The sequence below is a fragment of the Coenobita brevimanus genome, chromosome 110 (genome assembly GCF_032717465.1).
Source record: "Coenobita brevimanus isolate Jiangsu-jjx chromosome 110, ASM3271746v2, whole genome shotgun sequence".
Taxonomy (NCBI): Eukaryota; Metazoa; Arthropoda; class Malacostraca; order Decapoda; family Coenobitidae; genus Coenobita; species Coenobita brevimanus.
The window spans coordinates 12,107,656-12,125,545 of NC_137063.1; the positions used below are offsets into that span (position 1 = coordinate 12,107,656).

The following is a 17,890-nucleotide window of genomic DNA, read 5'->3' on the forward strand; positions in this document are numbered from 1 at the left end:
AAACCTCCATCCTTACTCATCACACTACCCAAGTACTTAAACGTACTCACATTTTCCAATTCCTCACCATCCAACCTCGCTGTACATTCACTGACTTCACCTCTCTCAAAGACCATCACTTTACTCTTCCCTACATTCACCTTTAGATTCTGTTTCTTACACACTCTCTCAAACTCATCCACCAAGCCTTGCAGCTCCCCTTCGTCTTCACTCAACAACACGGTATCATCTGCAAACAACAGTACAAAACTTTATAATGTGGATATTTTACTGACTTAGATGGTGTAAAAGTGAGGAAGTGAAAGTGCAAGAAGTTGACTGTGAGATACTATGAAAGAGAGAGAATTTGAGACTAAGTGAGAGATAGAATATAATATGGAGAGAGTTCCTTTGAGAGATTTAGTAAGTAGCTCTGTATTAATTTATTTTATATATTACTGACCCACTGAAGGTAATAATTGCTTAACAAATTCAAATGCTGATCATCATATACCATATGATATTGTTAAGCACAACATGATGTGACTATAAAAGTTCAGATTATTTCAGTGCCAATTTGTCCCTTGATTTGAGCTTGGGATAAAGTAACATACTTTAGAGTTGTACCATCATGAATTGATCATAACTGTGTAAGTGCAATTGAATAAGCAGTCAGTCATAAAGTGACCATGATGAGGGTGATTTGTGCTATAAAATTAAGATCACTTCTGAGATCATTTTGTACATGAGGTGAAGAAAGTGTTCATTTGAAAAAATGAATACACTTGTCATGCTTGTAACTTACAATGTGTACTCATTTTTGCAGTGACTAGCTGCTTCCTTGAGTGATGATCATGGCGATGCAGAGTCAGTTCTTCGCATTGATGGTGGTGATGTTGACACTGTGGGCACTTCCAGCAACATCCCTCCACCATACCTCACCAACATCTAGAATCACGATCTCAGGGCCACCCACTACTCCCTTTTGGCCTCAAGACTCAGTTAGGTCAAGTATGCTGCCACAGCATGATATTCAAGATTTGTCTGAAAGTTTACCTGATGCACCAAGAGAGAAATCACCATTACCCAATGATTTAACCAGTGAAGAGGAAGCAGTTGGTGCCCCAGGACCCAGTCAAGAATCCACAACATTGTCACTAGAACTCAGAAAACATGGGAAGATGCATAATAATTCAGATCTTTGTTGGAATGGCGCCTCCATCCCTCTACGTGCTTGTAGTTACTACAGCAGTATCTACAATGTGACTATCCGACAGTCATCATCTTGCAACTTCAGTTGCACTTATCAACCCAATAAGGTAATTGTTATGTTTGGCATTATATTTCTTTCCTAATGGTGATGCTTCTTGTTTTGTTTGGTATTGGAAACAGTATATCTTGTAGATGATTATATGTTGTCATCCCTCGTTTTTTATGGGTTTTAGTGAACAGACACACCCATGAGTAATGAAGGCCTATCTACCAGCACAAGAGCCCCCAAAGTCATAATTTGACTACAATATGTGATCATCTGAAAACTCTTTGTCATATCTCAAAATATAAACAGACATTGGAATCTACAGTACACTCTCCAGATACCGTATATGGCAAAAGTGTAAACTTAGGGTACTGCATAAGAGTAGTCCATGCATGCAGAGGTCCATATCCCAATATAAAAATCTGATGTATTAACTAATCCTCCGGCCTGACCGAACTTGTCTACTAAAGACCCTTTGTGATCCCAATTAGACTAAACATATTCTTCCTAAGAGCATAGCCTACTGTGTAGAAGTAAAGCAGCCTTAAGACAGTGACATTAAAGAGGGTTTAAGTAGATAAAACAAAAAATGGCAAAATACTTAATATTAGAGATTACAAGTTTACCAAAAATATTCTGTGACCCCAGCTAGACTCTATAGATAGATTACCTCTGGGCATAGAATACAGTATAGAGGTAATGATACATACCTGTAAGACAATAAATTTTCAAAGAGAGAGAGAGAGAGAGAGAGAAAGTCCTTGGTAGCACTTTTTTTTTTTTTTTTTTTTTTTTTTTTTTTTTACAATGCAAGAAGATTCTATACATGGTGATCTTGCATATCTGGAGGGTCAACTGTACTTGTTTGAAGTGCATTTTCACATTATTTGATAACATTTTGTCATATTGTCCCCAAATGTACGTTAGTGTATGGTTTACTTATCTGTGAATAACCAAACCTGGCAAAGTTGAAACCACAAAAAATGAGGAGTGACTATACTGAACAACACTCAGTAATGGATATACAGTATGCCCTTGTGTATATTTGTCCTTTTGTTATTGCTGTCTAGCTAAATGCACCAGCCTTGATCATCACTGTCACTTCTAACTCATTTCATCCATCCATCCATCCTTCATCCAGTCCTGTGTCACCTTTTGAGGAGCATAGGAGCCTGGAGGTCCTGGCATTTAATATGAGAGTGACCAGCCTCACTTATCCCTGCATGGCGTGTCATTCAGTGTAGAGTCACCCATAGGTAGAAGGAAGAGGAAAGAATAAAGGAAAGAAAAACAGAAGAGGGAGTGTAAATTCCCCTGTAGGCTGAAGGAAGAGGAAAGAATGAAGGAAAGAAAGACAGAAGAGAAAGGCAGGGAGGGAAGGGCAGATCCCCAAAGCAGCACTACATTGAGTGAGTGGATGGTGAACACCCCCACCTATCATTTATGTGACATTATTTATGATGAAAGTAGGCAGTGGATTTAAGTTGCATGAAGTTAGCATGAAGTATAGTATGCTGATTGTCAATCACAGAAATGGCCAATACGTCTAGAAGTGAACCTCCACTACCCACACCCAGCCAGCCACCCTTCATTCATCGTTGCCCAGCAGACATACAACATTACAGCATGGACCCTCCCTGTCACCTTCCCATCCTTGGGAAATGAGTAAGTTCTGATGTTAGCTACCATATTATCATCATTGCCATAATTATTATGACACATTTTTCTTACCCAAAGATTGGATGATACAGCATTCAGAGGGCAAGAAAAGAAGCCTGGTTAAGAGACCTAATTGTTAACATTCCCAGTTGAATGGGCCATACACCCACCATTTGTGTCAGTGGAATCCAGGCTCCACCTTACAGGCATAACTTTCTGCTCTTGTGCACTTCACCTTACCTATTACAGTAACTAGAGTCAGTCCAACAGCCATCCCATCTTGGGATAATAGAGGGATTCCAAACCTGTCATACACTTTTCCATGCATATTTCTTCCAACCAATTGATAGCTCCTTAGCCTTACCTTTCTCCATCCCTTGTTTTTGTGCACACTCACTTACCATATCTATACATAGCTCCTTAGGCTTACCTTCATCCCTCGCTTTTGTGCACACTCACTTGCTGTGTCTATCTATCTTCTTGCTTTGCCAACCTACCACATTCAGACTTAGTCAGATACACCCTTTTCACCACCCCATTTACACATTCTATCTGTGTGACCATGCCATCTAGACACATCCTTTTATTTTATTTTTTATTTTTCTTCTCTCTAGTGTCCACAGACTCCCTTACTTCACATCTCATAATAGTCATTATTTCTTATCCTGTCCATTTTCCACAGCACTCACACACACATACACAACTGAATAACTCCATTTCCACTGCTTTGCTCTTGACTTTTGATTTTCTTGCCTCACCTAAGTCTCACCCTTATGTCAATTTTGGCAGTAATGCTCATGCAATCCTCTCTCTTCCATGACACCCAGACCTCTGTTTCACATCAAGACCCTGATACCACCAGCAAATTTCCTTCCCTGTGTTGCTCTACTTTCTGCTTACTTTGTACATTTACTTCCTTTCACATTGCACCCTGGTGCTTTGGTGCAGTAGTAGAAGAGAGAGATAAATGTGCAAAGGAAGTGGAAAGTAGAGCGGCACGAACAAGGCAACTGACTGATGCAGCGAAGACCAATAACAACCTGATTTATGATCGAGAGTAGGCTGTAGCACCAAGTAATCTGGACGGTACTCCCGGGGAGGTTAGGAATGCGGGTGATAGGAAGATCTGGGCTCCTGTTTCACTAGCCATCAGGATATCCTGACCATCTCCCTTTGCTGACCTTTTCAGTGTGACACTAACATGGAGAGTAGGCCAGCATACTTTTCCAAACACTTTTCTCTCACTGGCTCATGCACTACCCTACATGCACTGTACATACCACACAAGGTACCCTACAGTATCTTAGGTGTTGATGCCATCAAAGGCATGCGGCCAAAAAACTGCCCTTGCTACCTAGTGGCGGACCTGAGGGGAGGCATGGCACGGGCTCTGCCAGTGTAATTTTGGAGATCAGGATGGGATGGGAACTCGGATCTGTGCCAGGGAGTACGGGGCATTGTGGTTCCCAGGCTGTTGCATCTGCCCAGTAGAGAGGGGCCTGAGCCTGGGAGTAGTGACCCAGGAGGCTGCGCTGTCAGTAAACACGGGGTAGTTAGTGCCATGGTGCACCTGGAAGGTTCCTCATAGTTGTCCTGGCAGGGTGCCCTGAGGCCACTGCCACAACCATTGGTCACTGAAGATGGGCTCCGAGCTTCCTTGCCTAGACTTAGGATTGTGTGGGTGGGCAGGGCCTGTAGCTTTCTTGTCCTGTATTTTACAGACTTATGACAAAATGAGAAAAGCAATAAAAACAAGCCTGAGGAAAATAAATCACCCAAGGAGTTCAGAGTAGCATCATGGAATGTGGGTAGTTTGAAGGATAGAGTGGAGAAAGTGGCAGAGACATTGAGTAGGAGGTGGGTGGAAGTTGGTTGTGTGCAAGAATTCAGATTTAGGGGAGAATCTGCCAGTCTGATTGCTGGGAGGGACTGTAGGTATAAACTATATTTGCAGGGAAGTGTAGATTGATAGGGTTGCATAGGTGTGCTGGTTAAGGAAAAATGAGTGGAATGTGTCATGAATGTAATGAGACTGAATGAAGAGATTATAGCAGTGAAAGTATTGTATGGTAAACTTATGATTTCATTTATATTGGCATATGCTCAAAGGCTGGCTTGATATAGAAAAAGACAGATTCCGGGATGACTTGGTAGGTGTGGTAAGTGGTATGGGGGATGATGATATTGCAGTTTTTGGACTGGACTTGAATGCCCTTGTTGGTGAGGCTGCTTTAGGATATAAAGGGGTACATGGAAGATGCACTTATGGTATGAGGAATGTGGAAGAGGAAAGGATACTCGAATTTGAGAAGTTGATGAACATGATTGTATGCAACATACATTTTAGGAAAAGAGAGTACAGTAATCCCGCATATTTCGCGGTAGTTATGTTCTTGTAACCCCCGCGAAAAGTCAATTCCGCGAATACTCTATTAACAATTGAATCTTGCACTTGTGTCCACCATGCTGCCCATCACACAGTCCATGTCCATACTGATTGCGAGACAATTCGCCGTCAGACAATTCCCCGTCAAAACATGGACGATTCCCCTTCAGAACAATTCGCACCCTGGACGATTCCCCGCCATTCTATAAATATACTAATCAATACTTTTATAAATATACTTATTATTAATTAATCAATACTTTAATAACTATATTTCAGGGGGATCCAGCAAAGTCTATATTCAGTAGCGTAGGTTCTGGATATTATTTATTAGTTGCACCTTTAGTCAATAATTAACTTGTTTCTCCCTCGCTGTAGTCGCCTTTGAATTATATTCTAGCGTCACCCATAGCTATCTTCATTAATGAAGGCGAATTGTCTTGTGTTTGTTGTGACTGCGAAATGCCCCGAAACCTCCATACTCATCCCGAAATACCTTCTTACAAGATTGAAAGCACATACTCCATTATGAAGGAAAAACGTAAACACCGTACTGTAATACACAATTATCTACACATTTATTCACAAAACAGTACAAAATAAAAAGATGCATTAACTGGTGATAGCAAACACTCGCACGGTCGTTTCTTTGCTCGTCCAGTAACACAATTTTCTCTGCTGTCATAACTTTTCTTGATCGTTTTGTCACTTTGGAGTTCTTACTAATTGCATTATTAGCCTTTGGTGAGGCTGGCTTACGTCCTGGGGCCATGTGGAAAGCAAGTGGGAGGCAAGAGGCTCATATAGTGCAGTTACAAGTACGCCAGACACGTAGGGCAGTCAGGCGTGGACTGAGCAATGCGGGGCAGAGAGCAGTGTTGCCATATCCAAACAACGAAATTATGTTAGGGCAATGAAAAATTATGCTAGATTGAGCAAATTTGTTCCAAGTAAAAAATGAATTATGCTAACTTGAAGCTAAATGGTAAAATTCTATACATATTCGTGCAACATATTAATTATGTATTGTTTACTATGAAAATATTAAAATGAACCTACATACAGTAAGAGGATAAATATCGGTTTTCTGCCCATACTGCTTTTTCCCACGAAACTTACATTATTCTGATGGATTTTGATGTGATTCATTCGATTTTGAGCATCATTTCCGTCGGAAATAACCAGATTTAGAGATATGACTCCCCCCATCCCCCTGCAATAATGGGGGATCTTTGGGGAATCGGGGGGTTATAGGGAGGGGGGGAAACACAGAAAATGGTCATTTCCGACTGAAATGAAGCTGAAAATTGAATGAATCATACCAAAATCCATTGGAAAAACCTAGGTTTCATGGGTAGAATACAAAGCTCAAACTTATCCTAACCGAACCTAACCTAAAACCTAACCTAACCTAACCTAATCCAACCTAACCTAACCTAATCCAACCTAACCTAACCTAACCTAACCTAATTCAACCCAAGCCCAAACTGAAAGTAACAAACTATTCAAACACCTTACCTTATTCGTCTCTCTCTCTCTCTCTCTCTCTGATTTGTAGCTTTTATAAAATTATTCCAAAAATATTCCATTCCATTCTAAATTATGCTAGAATGATGCTAAAACTTCTAATATGCTAAAAAATATTCCAGACTCGAAAATTTGATCAAAATTATGCTAAAAGAATAAAATTATGCTAGATATGGTAACAATGGCAGAGGGGCCGCGGGAAAGGGACAGAGGGTGCCGTGAGTTTACCGCGCTACAAGTGGAAGCTGCGGGAATTTCAAATATTTTGTTTTCTGTATATTCAAGGATATTTTAGTTGAACTTATTAATGCTAAGAAAATCAGCGAGAGGGCAAAACTGTAGACAAAAAATCCGCAAAAAATGCGGGATTACTGTACATACAAGTCTGGTAGGAGGTTAATAAGGGATATTAAAGTTATAGAGAGAGAAGGGGTGTTTGCAGCATTACAGATTTCTGGTATTTGACACGGTGCTTAACCCTTTAACCGCAGGTGTCATCCCAGAATGACATTGCAAAAACTGGACCAAACCGCGGGTGTCATTCTCGAATGTTTGTGAATATTTTGAATACCCCGCGTTTTTTCCGTGCGCCAATTGTTTCAAGGGAGAGTAGCTATTAAGTTCTTTCACTCCAGCCGACCTCCACCTCCCTCCTCCCACCCCCCGGGCCCCCCACCCCACCCCTGACCAACACGCATCAGTATCTGTCCAGCTGTGTGAGTGACAACATCACTGATGTGGCAGTGAAGTGCGGGCAATTACAGTGCCTTTTACCTGCCTCAGTGAACACAGAGTGGGTGTTTATCGTATGTGCAGTGTTCATATATGTTTATAGTATTATTATCAGAATGAGGTTGGCATTTGGTAATGGTGTGTGAGCGAAAAATAGTGATTACAACACCGCTGATGTGGCAGTGAAGTGCGGGCAATTACAGTGCCTTTTACCTGCCTTAGTGAACACAGAGTGGGTGTTTATCGTATGTGCAGTGTTCATATATGTTTATAGTATTATTATCAGAATGAGGTTGGCATTTGGTAATGGTGTGTGAGCAAAAAATAGTGATTACAACATCGCTGATGTGGCAGTGAAGTGCGGGCAATTACAGTGCCTTTTACCTGCCTCAGTGAACACAGAGTGGGTGTTTATCATATGTGCAGTGTTCATATATGTTTATAGTATTATTATCAGAATGGGGTTGGCATTTGGTAATGGTGTGTGAGCGAAGGTAATGGTGTGTGAGCGAAAAATAGTGATTTTAGATCGCTGACTTCTAACGGCACTGCCCATCCAGTGATAGTCAACGAAATCATGAAACCTACATCATTGCAAAGCCGAAGGTTAGTACTTTCTAATGGTACCTTATTTTTCGCTCTAGATTTATTCTGTGCAGAGTTATAAAGGTTTAAAGTTTGTTTACATTTTGGCTGGAACCCCCGCGGGAGAGGCCAGTCGGGGCAAAACAATGCCCGCGGTTAAAGGATTAAGGAGTGTGGTGAAGAAGAGGACTTTCATCGCTGTCTGGTTAAACAAATTGAGAGTCCCTACATTATGCACTAAAGAAAGCACAGGCAAACCCTCAATTTTTGTTTGGTATGCTGAGACATCATTAACCCCTTAACCGTGGGGCGTCACTTTCGTGACGCTTGGGAGCAAGGGATCATACTGCGGGGCGTCACTTTTGTGATTCTGTGTTATTTTGAATTCACCTGGGCTTTCAAGTGGTGGCTTGTATCGTCTATCAGTACTGCCAATGTCCAACACTAGTCAGCACTCCTAATCTCATCTGTACTCCCATCCATTGTTGACAATTTAGCCATTTCTCCCCATTCTTGACTCCCCTCCCAACCCCCCCTCCATTACCCTATCCTCTCGCCTGCCTGGCCGTGCTACACTAAGTAAATCTTCCCTGGAATTTTTCACTGATTTCATCCATTGAAATAAGCCCTATGCCCTATTCTTATACCAAATAATATATACAAGAAAGAAATAAGGTAAATGAGAGTGCCATACACCTAGAATTGGCTAATTATCACCTGACGACACCTCACGTGCACTCGTTCGCTAATTTTCGCTGTTTATTTCCCCTTGAAATATGCCGTATAATCTATTTTCGTAATAAAAATATATATAAGAAAGGAAGGGAGAAGCCTAAGTGATATTTACATTCACCTGGAACTACCTAATTATTGCAGGCCACCACACTGTATTTTACGCTAAGTAAATATTCCCTGGAATTTTCCACTGATTTCATCCATTGAAATAAGCCCTATGCCCTATTCTTATACCAAATAATATATACAAAAAAGAAATAAGGTAAATGATAGTGCCATACACCTGGAATTGGCTAATTATCACCTGACAACACCTCATGTGCACTCGTTCAGTAATTTTCGCTGTTTATTTCCTCTTGAAATATGCCGTATAATCTATTTTCGTAATGAATATACATATAAGGAGGGAAGGGAGAACCCTAAGTGATATTTACATTCACCTGGAACTACCTAATTTATAATGTATTGTCTAGATTTCCTGCCAATCATTTCACTGCTATATATTAGCTGCTGTCAAGAGGCTGACGTTGGCAGTAATGCATTTCCCTAGGTAGGCCACCCCGGCCCACCCCTATCAATTCACTGTCATCTTCCAATGTGAAGGTACGTCTGTTTGCTCCTGCTAACTTCAGCCACTTTTCACCCCCATGCAAAGGGCCCTGTGACCTTTACCCCCTACTAAACCTCGTGTGGAAAGAGGTAAAGGGCTGACAATTGATAAAAGAGTGACTACGATCTTTCTATTGAGTAAAACAGTGCAAGTGGAATTGTAAATAATGTGTAAACAGCAAGTGAAGGTAATGAATGTAAATGTACGTGAACAGTGGAAAATAGTTTTATAAGTTACTTCAAGTGACAGTGCATAACACAGTGTAAATAAAATAGAAATGTAAATAACGTAAATAAAATAGAGAACGTAAAAAGAAATGTAAATGAGTAGTACAGTATTATAAGAATACGAGTATATACCCTAGGAGTAATGAAAGTGAAAGTTTCACTCTAGCATGCATGAATACTATGAGTTATGAGAGTGAAGGTGAAAATGACATTCACTCTCAATGCTAGTATACAGGACGAGAAAGTGAATGCTACGTATTTTACTGAAAGAAATTGAATCCCTACAGTGACAATAAACTACTATTACTGAAGGAAACTTATGGATAAAGACTGTAGATATATATAAGTGTTATATAGTAACAGAAATATAAACTGTGAGTGTTTTTATAAATAATAGACAACACTAGCGGCGAACGATCGGAAGTGGGATGGTCATATGCCCTGGTAATTTTCATTGCTTTCACAGTGTTTTTTTCGGGGAGTATGGATTCCAAACTATTTGAGAACCATAGATTAGTGTTTCTAGTGATAATATCAGGCTGTGGTAATCATATTACGTGTTGTCGGGAAGTGTAAAGTGGAGACTTCGTTACCCAACTTCAGAGGTCTCCACAAGTCCTACGGTACTCGACGAAGTCTCAACAAACCCCAAGGAGAAAGCTGAAGGTATGTGCCATAAGTATATATGATTTTAATATTCTAGGACTAATAACTGATTTTTGGCAAATATTTTTAGAGAGTCTGTTGGAGTGCGAATATGCCCACGGGAGCCGCAAGTCAAAGCAAAACAAGCCCGCGGTGTTTGGGTTAAAGGGAAGGGGCAGTTGGTAGCCCTGCATAACCTTCCCTACCTGCTTGAGGAACAGCTGGCATGTCAGAAACACTTTAGGCGACTCCCATGGAAGTCACCATGACAGTTCTTGGTAAAGATTAGGTCTGTCATAGTAGAACAAGATTTCCTGTCATTTGGTTATACAGTATAGTAATGCTTCTTTGTATATACAGTATATATATATATACTTCATATGCTTTTACCATTATGAATTTTTAAATCCATACCTATGTTGTAATTATGATAGCTATTGCAGGAGTTATAAAAGTTATAAATTGGATGCTGCCTGTAAATATAAAAATCATATTAAAAAGAAAAGGAAAAATAACATTTGCAGTTTCTTAGATTAAAATGCTATCATTTGATTCTTTCAAATCTTCGATATAATGAACTAATTGGTATCAGACTCTTGACGTTAAAGCCAAACATTGTTCTGTTCAGTAATTTCCCAGGCGTCGTGGCATTTACTGAACAAAGCTCATTAAATATAGAGCGTTGTTCAGCTGTAGTCATACACAGTCACATACAGCTAAGTTTAAATGGTCCTTAATCTCAATAAATTCTCTGTTTATGGTTCCTCTTACAATGCTGGTCACCCAGAGACTGATGCGGCATTTTGTGGGATGTGGAGCAGCATGTGTGTGTGTGTGTGTGTGTGTGTGTGTGTGTGTGTGTGTGTGTGTGTGTGTGTGTGTGTGCGTGCGTACGTATGTGTGTGCTACACTGCTCAGTGTTTCCTGTGTCCATTCTTTTACCAAACAAAAATTCGTTAAATGAACATAAAATTCAGCTAGCTTGAGGTGGTCATAACCAGAAATTGTTAAAACAGGGTTCTGTATATTGAGGGTTTACTGTACCTCATTACCTGTAGAATTGAGTGAACCTCCGATGTTCACTTAAATCACATGGATAATGTACAAAAAATGGCTTACATATCAGTTTGAGGATCTCACCTTATTATTTCGTAAGGTACCTGCCACTGGTTTTTAGTAATGCAGTTCAGTTGTATTGTAAACTGTAATATCTTGAAGATCTCTGCTTGACATCCACGACCACAGGGAAAGCAATTAAACAACACATCCAATGCAAAACAACAGCAGCACTTTATTCTTGTTCCTCAGCCCACACCTCTTGGTCGCTTGTCTGCCGATCTCGGCGTATACACAAACACAGGGGAAGAATTTCATACACTCCAATCATAACATTGTTTCCCTCCTTAATTTCAGACTAAATAATAACTTGTAAAACAATTAAATGGTGATGCTAAACATAAACTCAAAATAGCACACTCTCGCACCCATACCATACAAAAAATATATATATATATATATATATATATATATATATATATTTTCCTCATAAGCATCTTATATGGTATACCTAGCTTACAAATCAAGCCAGGTGGGCTTCTTTATAAGCCTTCCTGACCTGGTTGTGGTACCTGTATGAGCTGGGCTACCTAGAGGGGTACCTGAAGGAGACTGTGGGCAGTGCTTTTCCCCTATCACTGCTGGTTTGTCTGGCACTAGCCCTTGCTGATTTGTCTTGCTGCCCCATTTTTGCTCCCCAGTTGGGCTACTTCGGTCCTCAATGGATGCTGGAGCCTCTTTTAAACTTTTCTGAGGCAGCTGGGTAGCCTCCATGCTGACACCCATACCTCCCAGATCCCACTCATCCCCACTAAAATGTGGTGTGCTAACTTTTCTGGGGGGCTCTGATCTTGTTAACTCCTCCTTTCTAGACTTCATCTGATCTATATGTCTTCTAACAACTCTGTGATCACCTAGTTCTACCTTATATGACAGAGGCCCAGTTACTTCCACTACAATTCCAGGTAACCAACGACCTCCTCACCCACTATAATTCTCTACAAATACTTCATCATTTACAGCAAATTCCCTCACCGTTTTTCCCTTATCATGATACATCTTTTGATTGTCTTGTTTTCTTTTCACCCTTTCTTTTAAGTTTGGCCTTATCAAGTCCAAATGACCCTGCAAGGTCCTGCCTGTAAGCAACTCTGCAGGGGTAGCTCCAGTTATTGACTGAGGTGAACAACGGTATCTGAACAACAACCTTGCCAACTTAGTCTTTATGTCAGCCTTCCTCATTTTCAGAAGACCGTTTTTAAATGTCTGAACAGCTCTTTCAGCCATGCCATTTGAACTGGGGTGAAAAGGAGCACAAGTAGTGTGTACAATTCCATTCCTTTTCATAAACTCACCAAATTCACAACTGGTGAACTGGCTTCCATTATCAGTAACCAACATTGAAGGAAGCCCATGTGTAGTAAAAATGTCTCTCAACTCAGAAATGGTGGCTATTACTGTGGCATTGTGCATTATTCTTACTTCCAACCATTTGGAATAGGCATCAGTGAGGACCAAAAACATATGTCCCAAGAATGGGCCTGCAAAGTCTACATGTACTCTTTCCCAGGGTCTTTCTGGGTATGGCCACACATGAAGGGGTGCAGTGCTGGGTTTGTTTCTATTTATCTGGCAAATTTCACATGTGCTTACTGTCATTTCTATATCTTTGTCTAACTTTGGCCACCATACATAAGATCTAGCAATACCCTTCATTGCGGACATACCTGGGTGTGCCTCATATAGTTCTTTTAGTACCTGTTGTTGACCTGCAGGAGGAACCACCACCCCGTTTCCCCACATGATGCATCCTTCATCAGTGCTAAGTTCATACCTACTTACAAAAAAGGGTTTAAACTCTGGAGCGTTTACATCATCTGGCCAACCCATCTTAATGAAATGTAACACCTTAGCATATACTGGGTCATAGGCAGTCCATCTCCTTATGTGCTTAGCAGATACAGGTGAGTCCTGAATATGCTCCAACAACAACACAGTATCAGTGGGGATGGGCTCTGATGCTATCCTTTCCTTTAGTGGCAGCCTACTCAAAAGATCTGCATTGGCATTGTCACGTCCACTCCTAAACTGTATCTGATAATCATAGCCAGCGAGAATAATGGCCCAACGCTGAATTCTTGCACTGGCCCTGCTGGGCAGTTCTTTCTTTTCATGCAACAAGGACACTATGGGCTTGTGATCTGTAATTAGTATAAATTTTCTACCAAAAACATAATTATGGAAATGCTGCACACCATAGACAATAGCCAGACTCTCCCTGTCTATCTGAGCATAATTTCTTTCTGCATCATTCAGTGTGCGAGAAGCAAATGCTATTGGTTGCTCTGAGCCATCCTCATTCTTATGAGCTAACACTGCACCCACACCATAAGGAGATGCATCACATGATAACACTAGTGGTTTTCCTGGGTCATAATGCACCAAAACTTCACTAGAAAGTAGCATCTTTTTAGCTTTTCTGAATGCTGCTTGTTGTGGCTGCATCCACTGCCAACGTACCTCCTTTTTCAACAGGTAATACAAGGGTGTTAATACTGAGGAAAGGTTTCTGAGGAACTTGCCATAAAAATGTATTCCTCCTAAAAATGATCTCAGTGTCTGAACATCTGTTGGCATGGGTGAATCCACAATAGCCTTTACCTTGTCCTCCAATACATGAATCTCTTGTGCATCAATTTTATGCCCTAAATAACTTACACTGGTTTTAAAAAACTCACACTTGTCAAAACTCAGTTTCAGTCCCTTATCATTTAGTTTTTCTATGACCTGATTTAAATTTGCCTTGTGTTCTGTCTCAGTACAACCAGTAACTGAAATGTCATCTAAATACACCACAGTATGAGGAACATCTCTCAGCAAGTTATACATTTCCCTTTGAAAGATTCCTGGGGCACTTTTGATGCCATAAGGTAGCCTGTTGTACCGAAATAATCCTCTGTGAGTGTTTATGACACAATACCTTTTGGAGTCCTCATCCAACTGCATTTGCTGATAGGCAGCACTCAAATCCAATTTTGAAAATGACTTTCCACCTGTTAAACTTGTCAACAAGTCACTTATTTTGGGGACAGGAAAGCTATCCACTTCACAAACAGGATTGATTGTCACCTTAAAATCTCCACAAATCCTGACATGGGAGGAGGGTTTGGACACAACCACTACAGGAGTTGCCCATTCTGAATTCTCAACAGGTGTTAGCGTCCCATTAGCCACCAACCTATCCAGTTCCATGTTAGTGGCCTCTTTCAATGCAAAAGGCAGTGGCCGTGCCTTACAAAACCTAGGCTTGGCATTAGGATCAACATAAATCTTAGCTTTCCCTCCTGTGTAGTTACCTAAACCTTCCTCAAACACTGATTTGTACTTTTCTTTCAGAGTTTCTACAAACTTCTCATCAGAATATAGTTTTTCTTCTACTGTAAACACAGAATTATTCCAATCAATCCTGAGCAATTCCAACCAATTTCTATCTAATAAATTTTGTCCAAGGCCTTTTACTACCACTAAACGTAACTCATGTATCTTGTCATGGTGTTTGACAGTCACCATCAACACACCCTTTACTTCAAGTCTTTCACCAGTATATGCCCTCAAAATTACATCATCTTCACTCAGTCGCTGGTGTAATTCAGGCACTTTTTCACAAATTTTCTGATATTCTTGTTCATTTATAATAGTAAAACTAGCACCTGTGTCTATTTCAAATTCTACCTGTTGTCCTTCCATACTTATCTTACAGAGATATGGTTTTATGCTGTTCAACCGTATTTTACTTTTGTTTCCACCACAATAGTTCACAGACTTAAAGTCAAAACTGTAGTCATTGTCAGCTTCACCTGCCACCTGATAAGCCTCACTGTTACATTCTTCCCCACCTGAGTCTTCAGATCCTGGCAATTGGTGCATTCCACCGGATTTCTGGGTCCATCGTCCACTTGAAGGTGCCATATTCTTGGGATGACTGTGCTGCATTGGCCTTGACGGGTAGCCCTGCTGCGCTGACCTGAACCAGCTGTTACTTCTGACAGACGGTGTTGCCCCATCCTTCTGGTGCATTGATCCCTCTCTCCTCCGTGGTTTCCGGCATTTCTGGGATACATGGCCGAGTTGTTGGCAGTTAAAACACTTTTTATCTTTGGCCCAACATTTGTCAGGGTGGTGTGCCCCACCACATCTCCAACATGGTATATCCTCTTTCACCCTATGCTGCTGCTGATATGTTGGTCCTTTCATGTCAGATATATCTTTCTGTGTTGATTCTATGACTACTGCCAGATCAAAAACCTTTTTGCAAGACAAAACCTCACCAGCTGGAGGCTCTAAAGCCAATAATTTTGTTTGTATATTTTCATCATTAATGCCAACAATCAACTGGTCACGTAACATTTGATCTTGTGGATGCGTTGCCAAGGAATCAAAATTGCAGTGTTCTGTAAGTTCCTTCAAAGCAGCCATATACTGTGGTACAGTCTCCCCAGACTGCTTAATCCTCTTGTGAAACTTCAGCCTTGCCACAGTTTCCGAGAGTTTGGGTTCATGGTGGTTAGTTAACAATTTACAGAGTTCATCAAATTTTAATTCACCAGGCTGCTTGGGTTTACACAAACTCTTCAAAAGTCTGTATGTTTTGGCTCCCACCACAGCTATCAACACTGACTTCTTTTTGGCGTCGTCCTTTATCTCATTTGCCAAAAAGTAGTGTTCTAGCCTTTCTTTGTATTCAGTCCAAGACTCCAACTCGGAATCAAATGCATTTACTTGGCCAATGAGGGCCATAGCTGATACCTTGGGAAATGGCAGGGGTCGGACGATTCAACGGCTGATAGCGCGTCTCCAGCAGTGATTTCACACGTCACCCATACAGTCGTTCTGGCCGATCCCTCCTTTGTTTTATCCTCGTCGCCAGTTTGTAATATCTTGAAGATCTCTGCTTGACATCCACGACCACAAGGAAAGCAATTAAACAACACATCCAGTGCAAAACAACAGCAGCACTTTATTCTTGTTCCTCAGCCCACACCTCTTGGTCGCTTGTCTGCCAATCTCGGCGTATACACAAACACAGGGGAAGAATTTCACACACTCCAATCATAACATAAACTGACTTTTGCATTTTCAGTAAGTTAAAATATTACATATATATGTATATATATATATATATATATATATATATACAGTATATACGTTTCGTTTCGTTTCGTTTTTAAAGGCTCCAACATGCTTGCATGTGTCGGCCTTGGTCACCTAATGGAGGCTCTCCACGCTGCACGATCCATTGCAGCCTCCCTGTTTAGTCCCTTAACCCTAAGGTCACACTTAATGACCTCGTCCCATGTCTTTCTCGGTCTACCTCTCATAACCCCACCCCCATTATTAACACTTCTCACCTTCCTCACCCAATTATCATCCCCCATCCTCTCCACATGTCCAAACCACCTCAATGTACCTCTCCTCATCACAACACCAATACACTCCAGTCCCATCCTGCCTCTCAACTCTTCCATTGTAAACCCAGCCCCTCCAGGCCTTGGACGCAGGGACGCATGCACATCCACCTAATCATTGTCATTTCTGTACGTCTGAGCCGGCGAATATCTTCCTCCCTCACTGCCCAGGTCTCACTGCCATACAGCATATATACTGTATACTGTGATGACGCACAGTGCACGTCATCACAGTGCGCGATTCGCATTGTGCGCGAGTGACCAAAAATCATAACCAAAAACCCTTGAATGCGCGAGTTTACTGCACAGAACGCGAGGCAGAGGCAAGGAGTGGATCAAAAATGCCATTTTCTATTAGTGCGCAACCACCCCTCACACAGCGCATCACGTGTCGTCATGTTGATGCACAGAAATTCCCGGGCATTCTACTGCGCAGCTTGGGGTACAAAGGGGTGGGCACGCCATAACAGTCCTGGCTCGTGTACTGTGCGGATCCGCTGTCTACAGCTAACCTGTCAAGTACGACGTGTGGTGTTTTTTGTGCTGCTCCATCCTTGCCTGTACTTCGCCGCACCATGGCTCCAACCCCAAGAATTAAGAAACTTCTGATGCACACCACCAAGTTAAAGATCATTAAGATGAAGGAGGAGGGTCAAGGAAACACTGCCATCGGGAGAGCCCTGGGACTGGCTGATTTTACAGTGAGAACTGTGTGGAAGAACCGTGAAGCCATAAAGGCTGTAGTGAAGACGTACGGTGCCTCTGACCTAGACGGCCGTTCGCGGGTGGGAAATCATGCTATGATACTAATGGAGCGCTATCTTGCCACCTTCATAATGAGGTAGGAAAACGAAGGTTTTCCACTGAATGGAATATTTATTTGGAACCAAGCCCAGCTCTTTTACAAGGCAGCATCTCGCAGGTTGAAAGTGGAAAAACCTTTCAGGGCATCGGTTGGATGGCTGGACCGTTTTCTCAAGCGCAAGGAACTCCGTTACGTGAAAGTGTCGGGTGAATGTGCCTCTG

At 41.4% G+C, this 17,890-nt stretch overlaps 1 protein-coding gene across 1 annotated transcript in view; it reads left to right on the forward strand.

Annotated features, from left to right (window-relative positions):
* Positions 1-816: 816 nt before the first annotated feature.
* Positions 817-17,890, forward strand: part of LOC145417306 (uncharacterized) — a 564,754-nt gene continuing 547,680 nt past the window's right edge. Inside the window, exons 1-2 of the mRNA XM_080285979.1 lie at positions 817-1,298; positions 2,769-2,902. Coding sequence (XP_080142105.1) covers positions 828-1,298; positions 2,769-2,902 — 605 coding nt within the window. The 5' untranslated portion in view covers positions 817-827. The remainder of the gene's footprint in view (positions 1,299-2,768; positions 2,903-17,890) is intronic.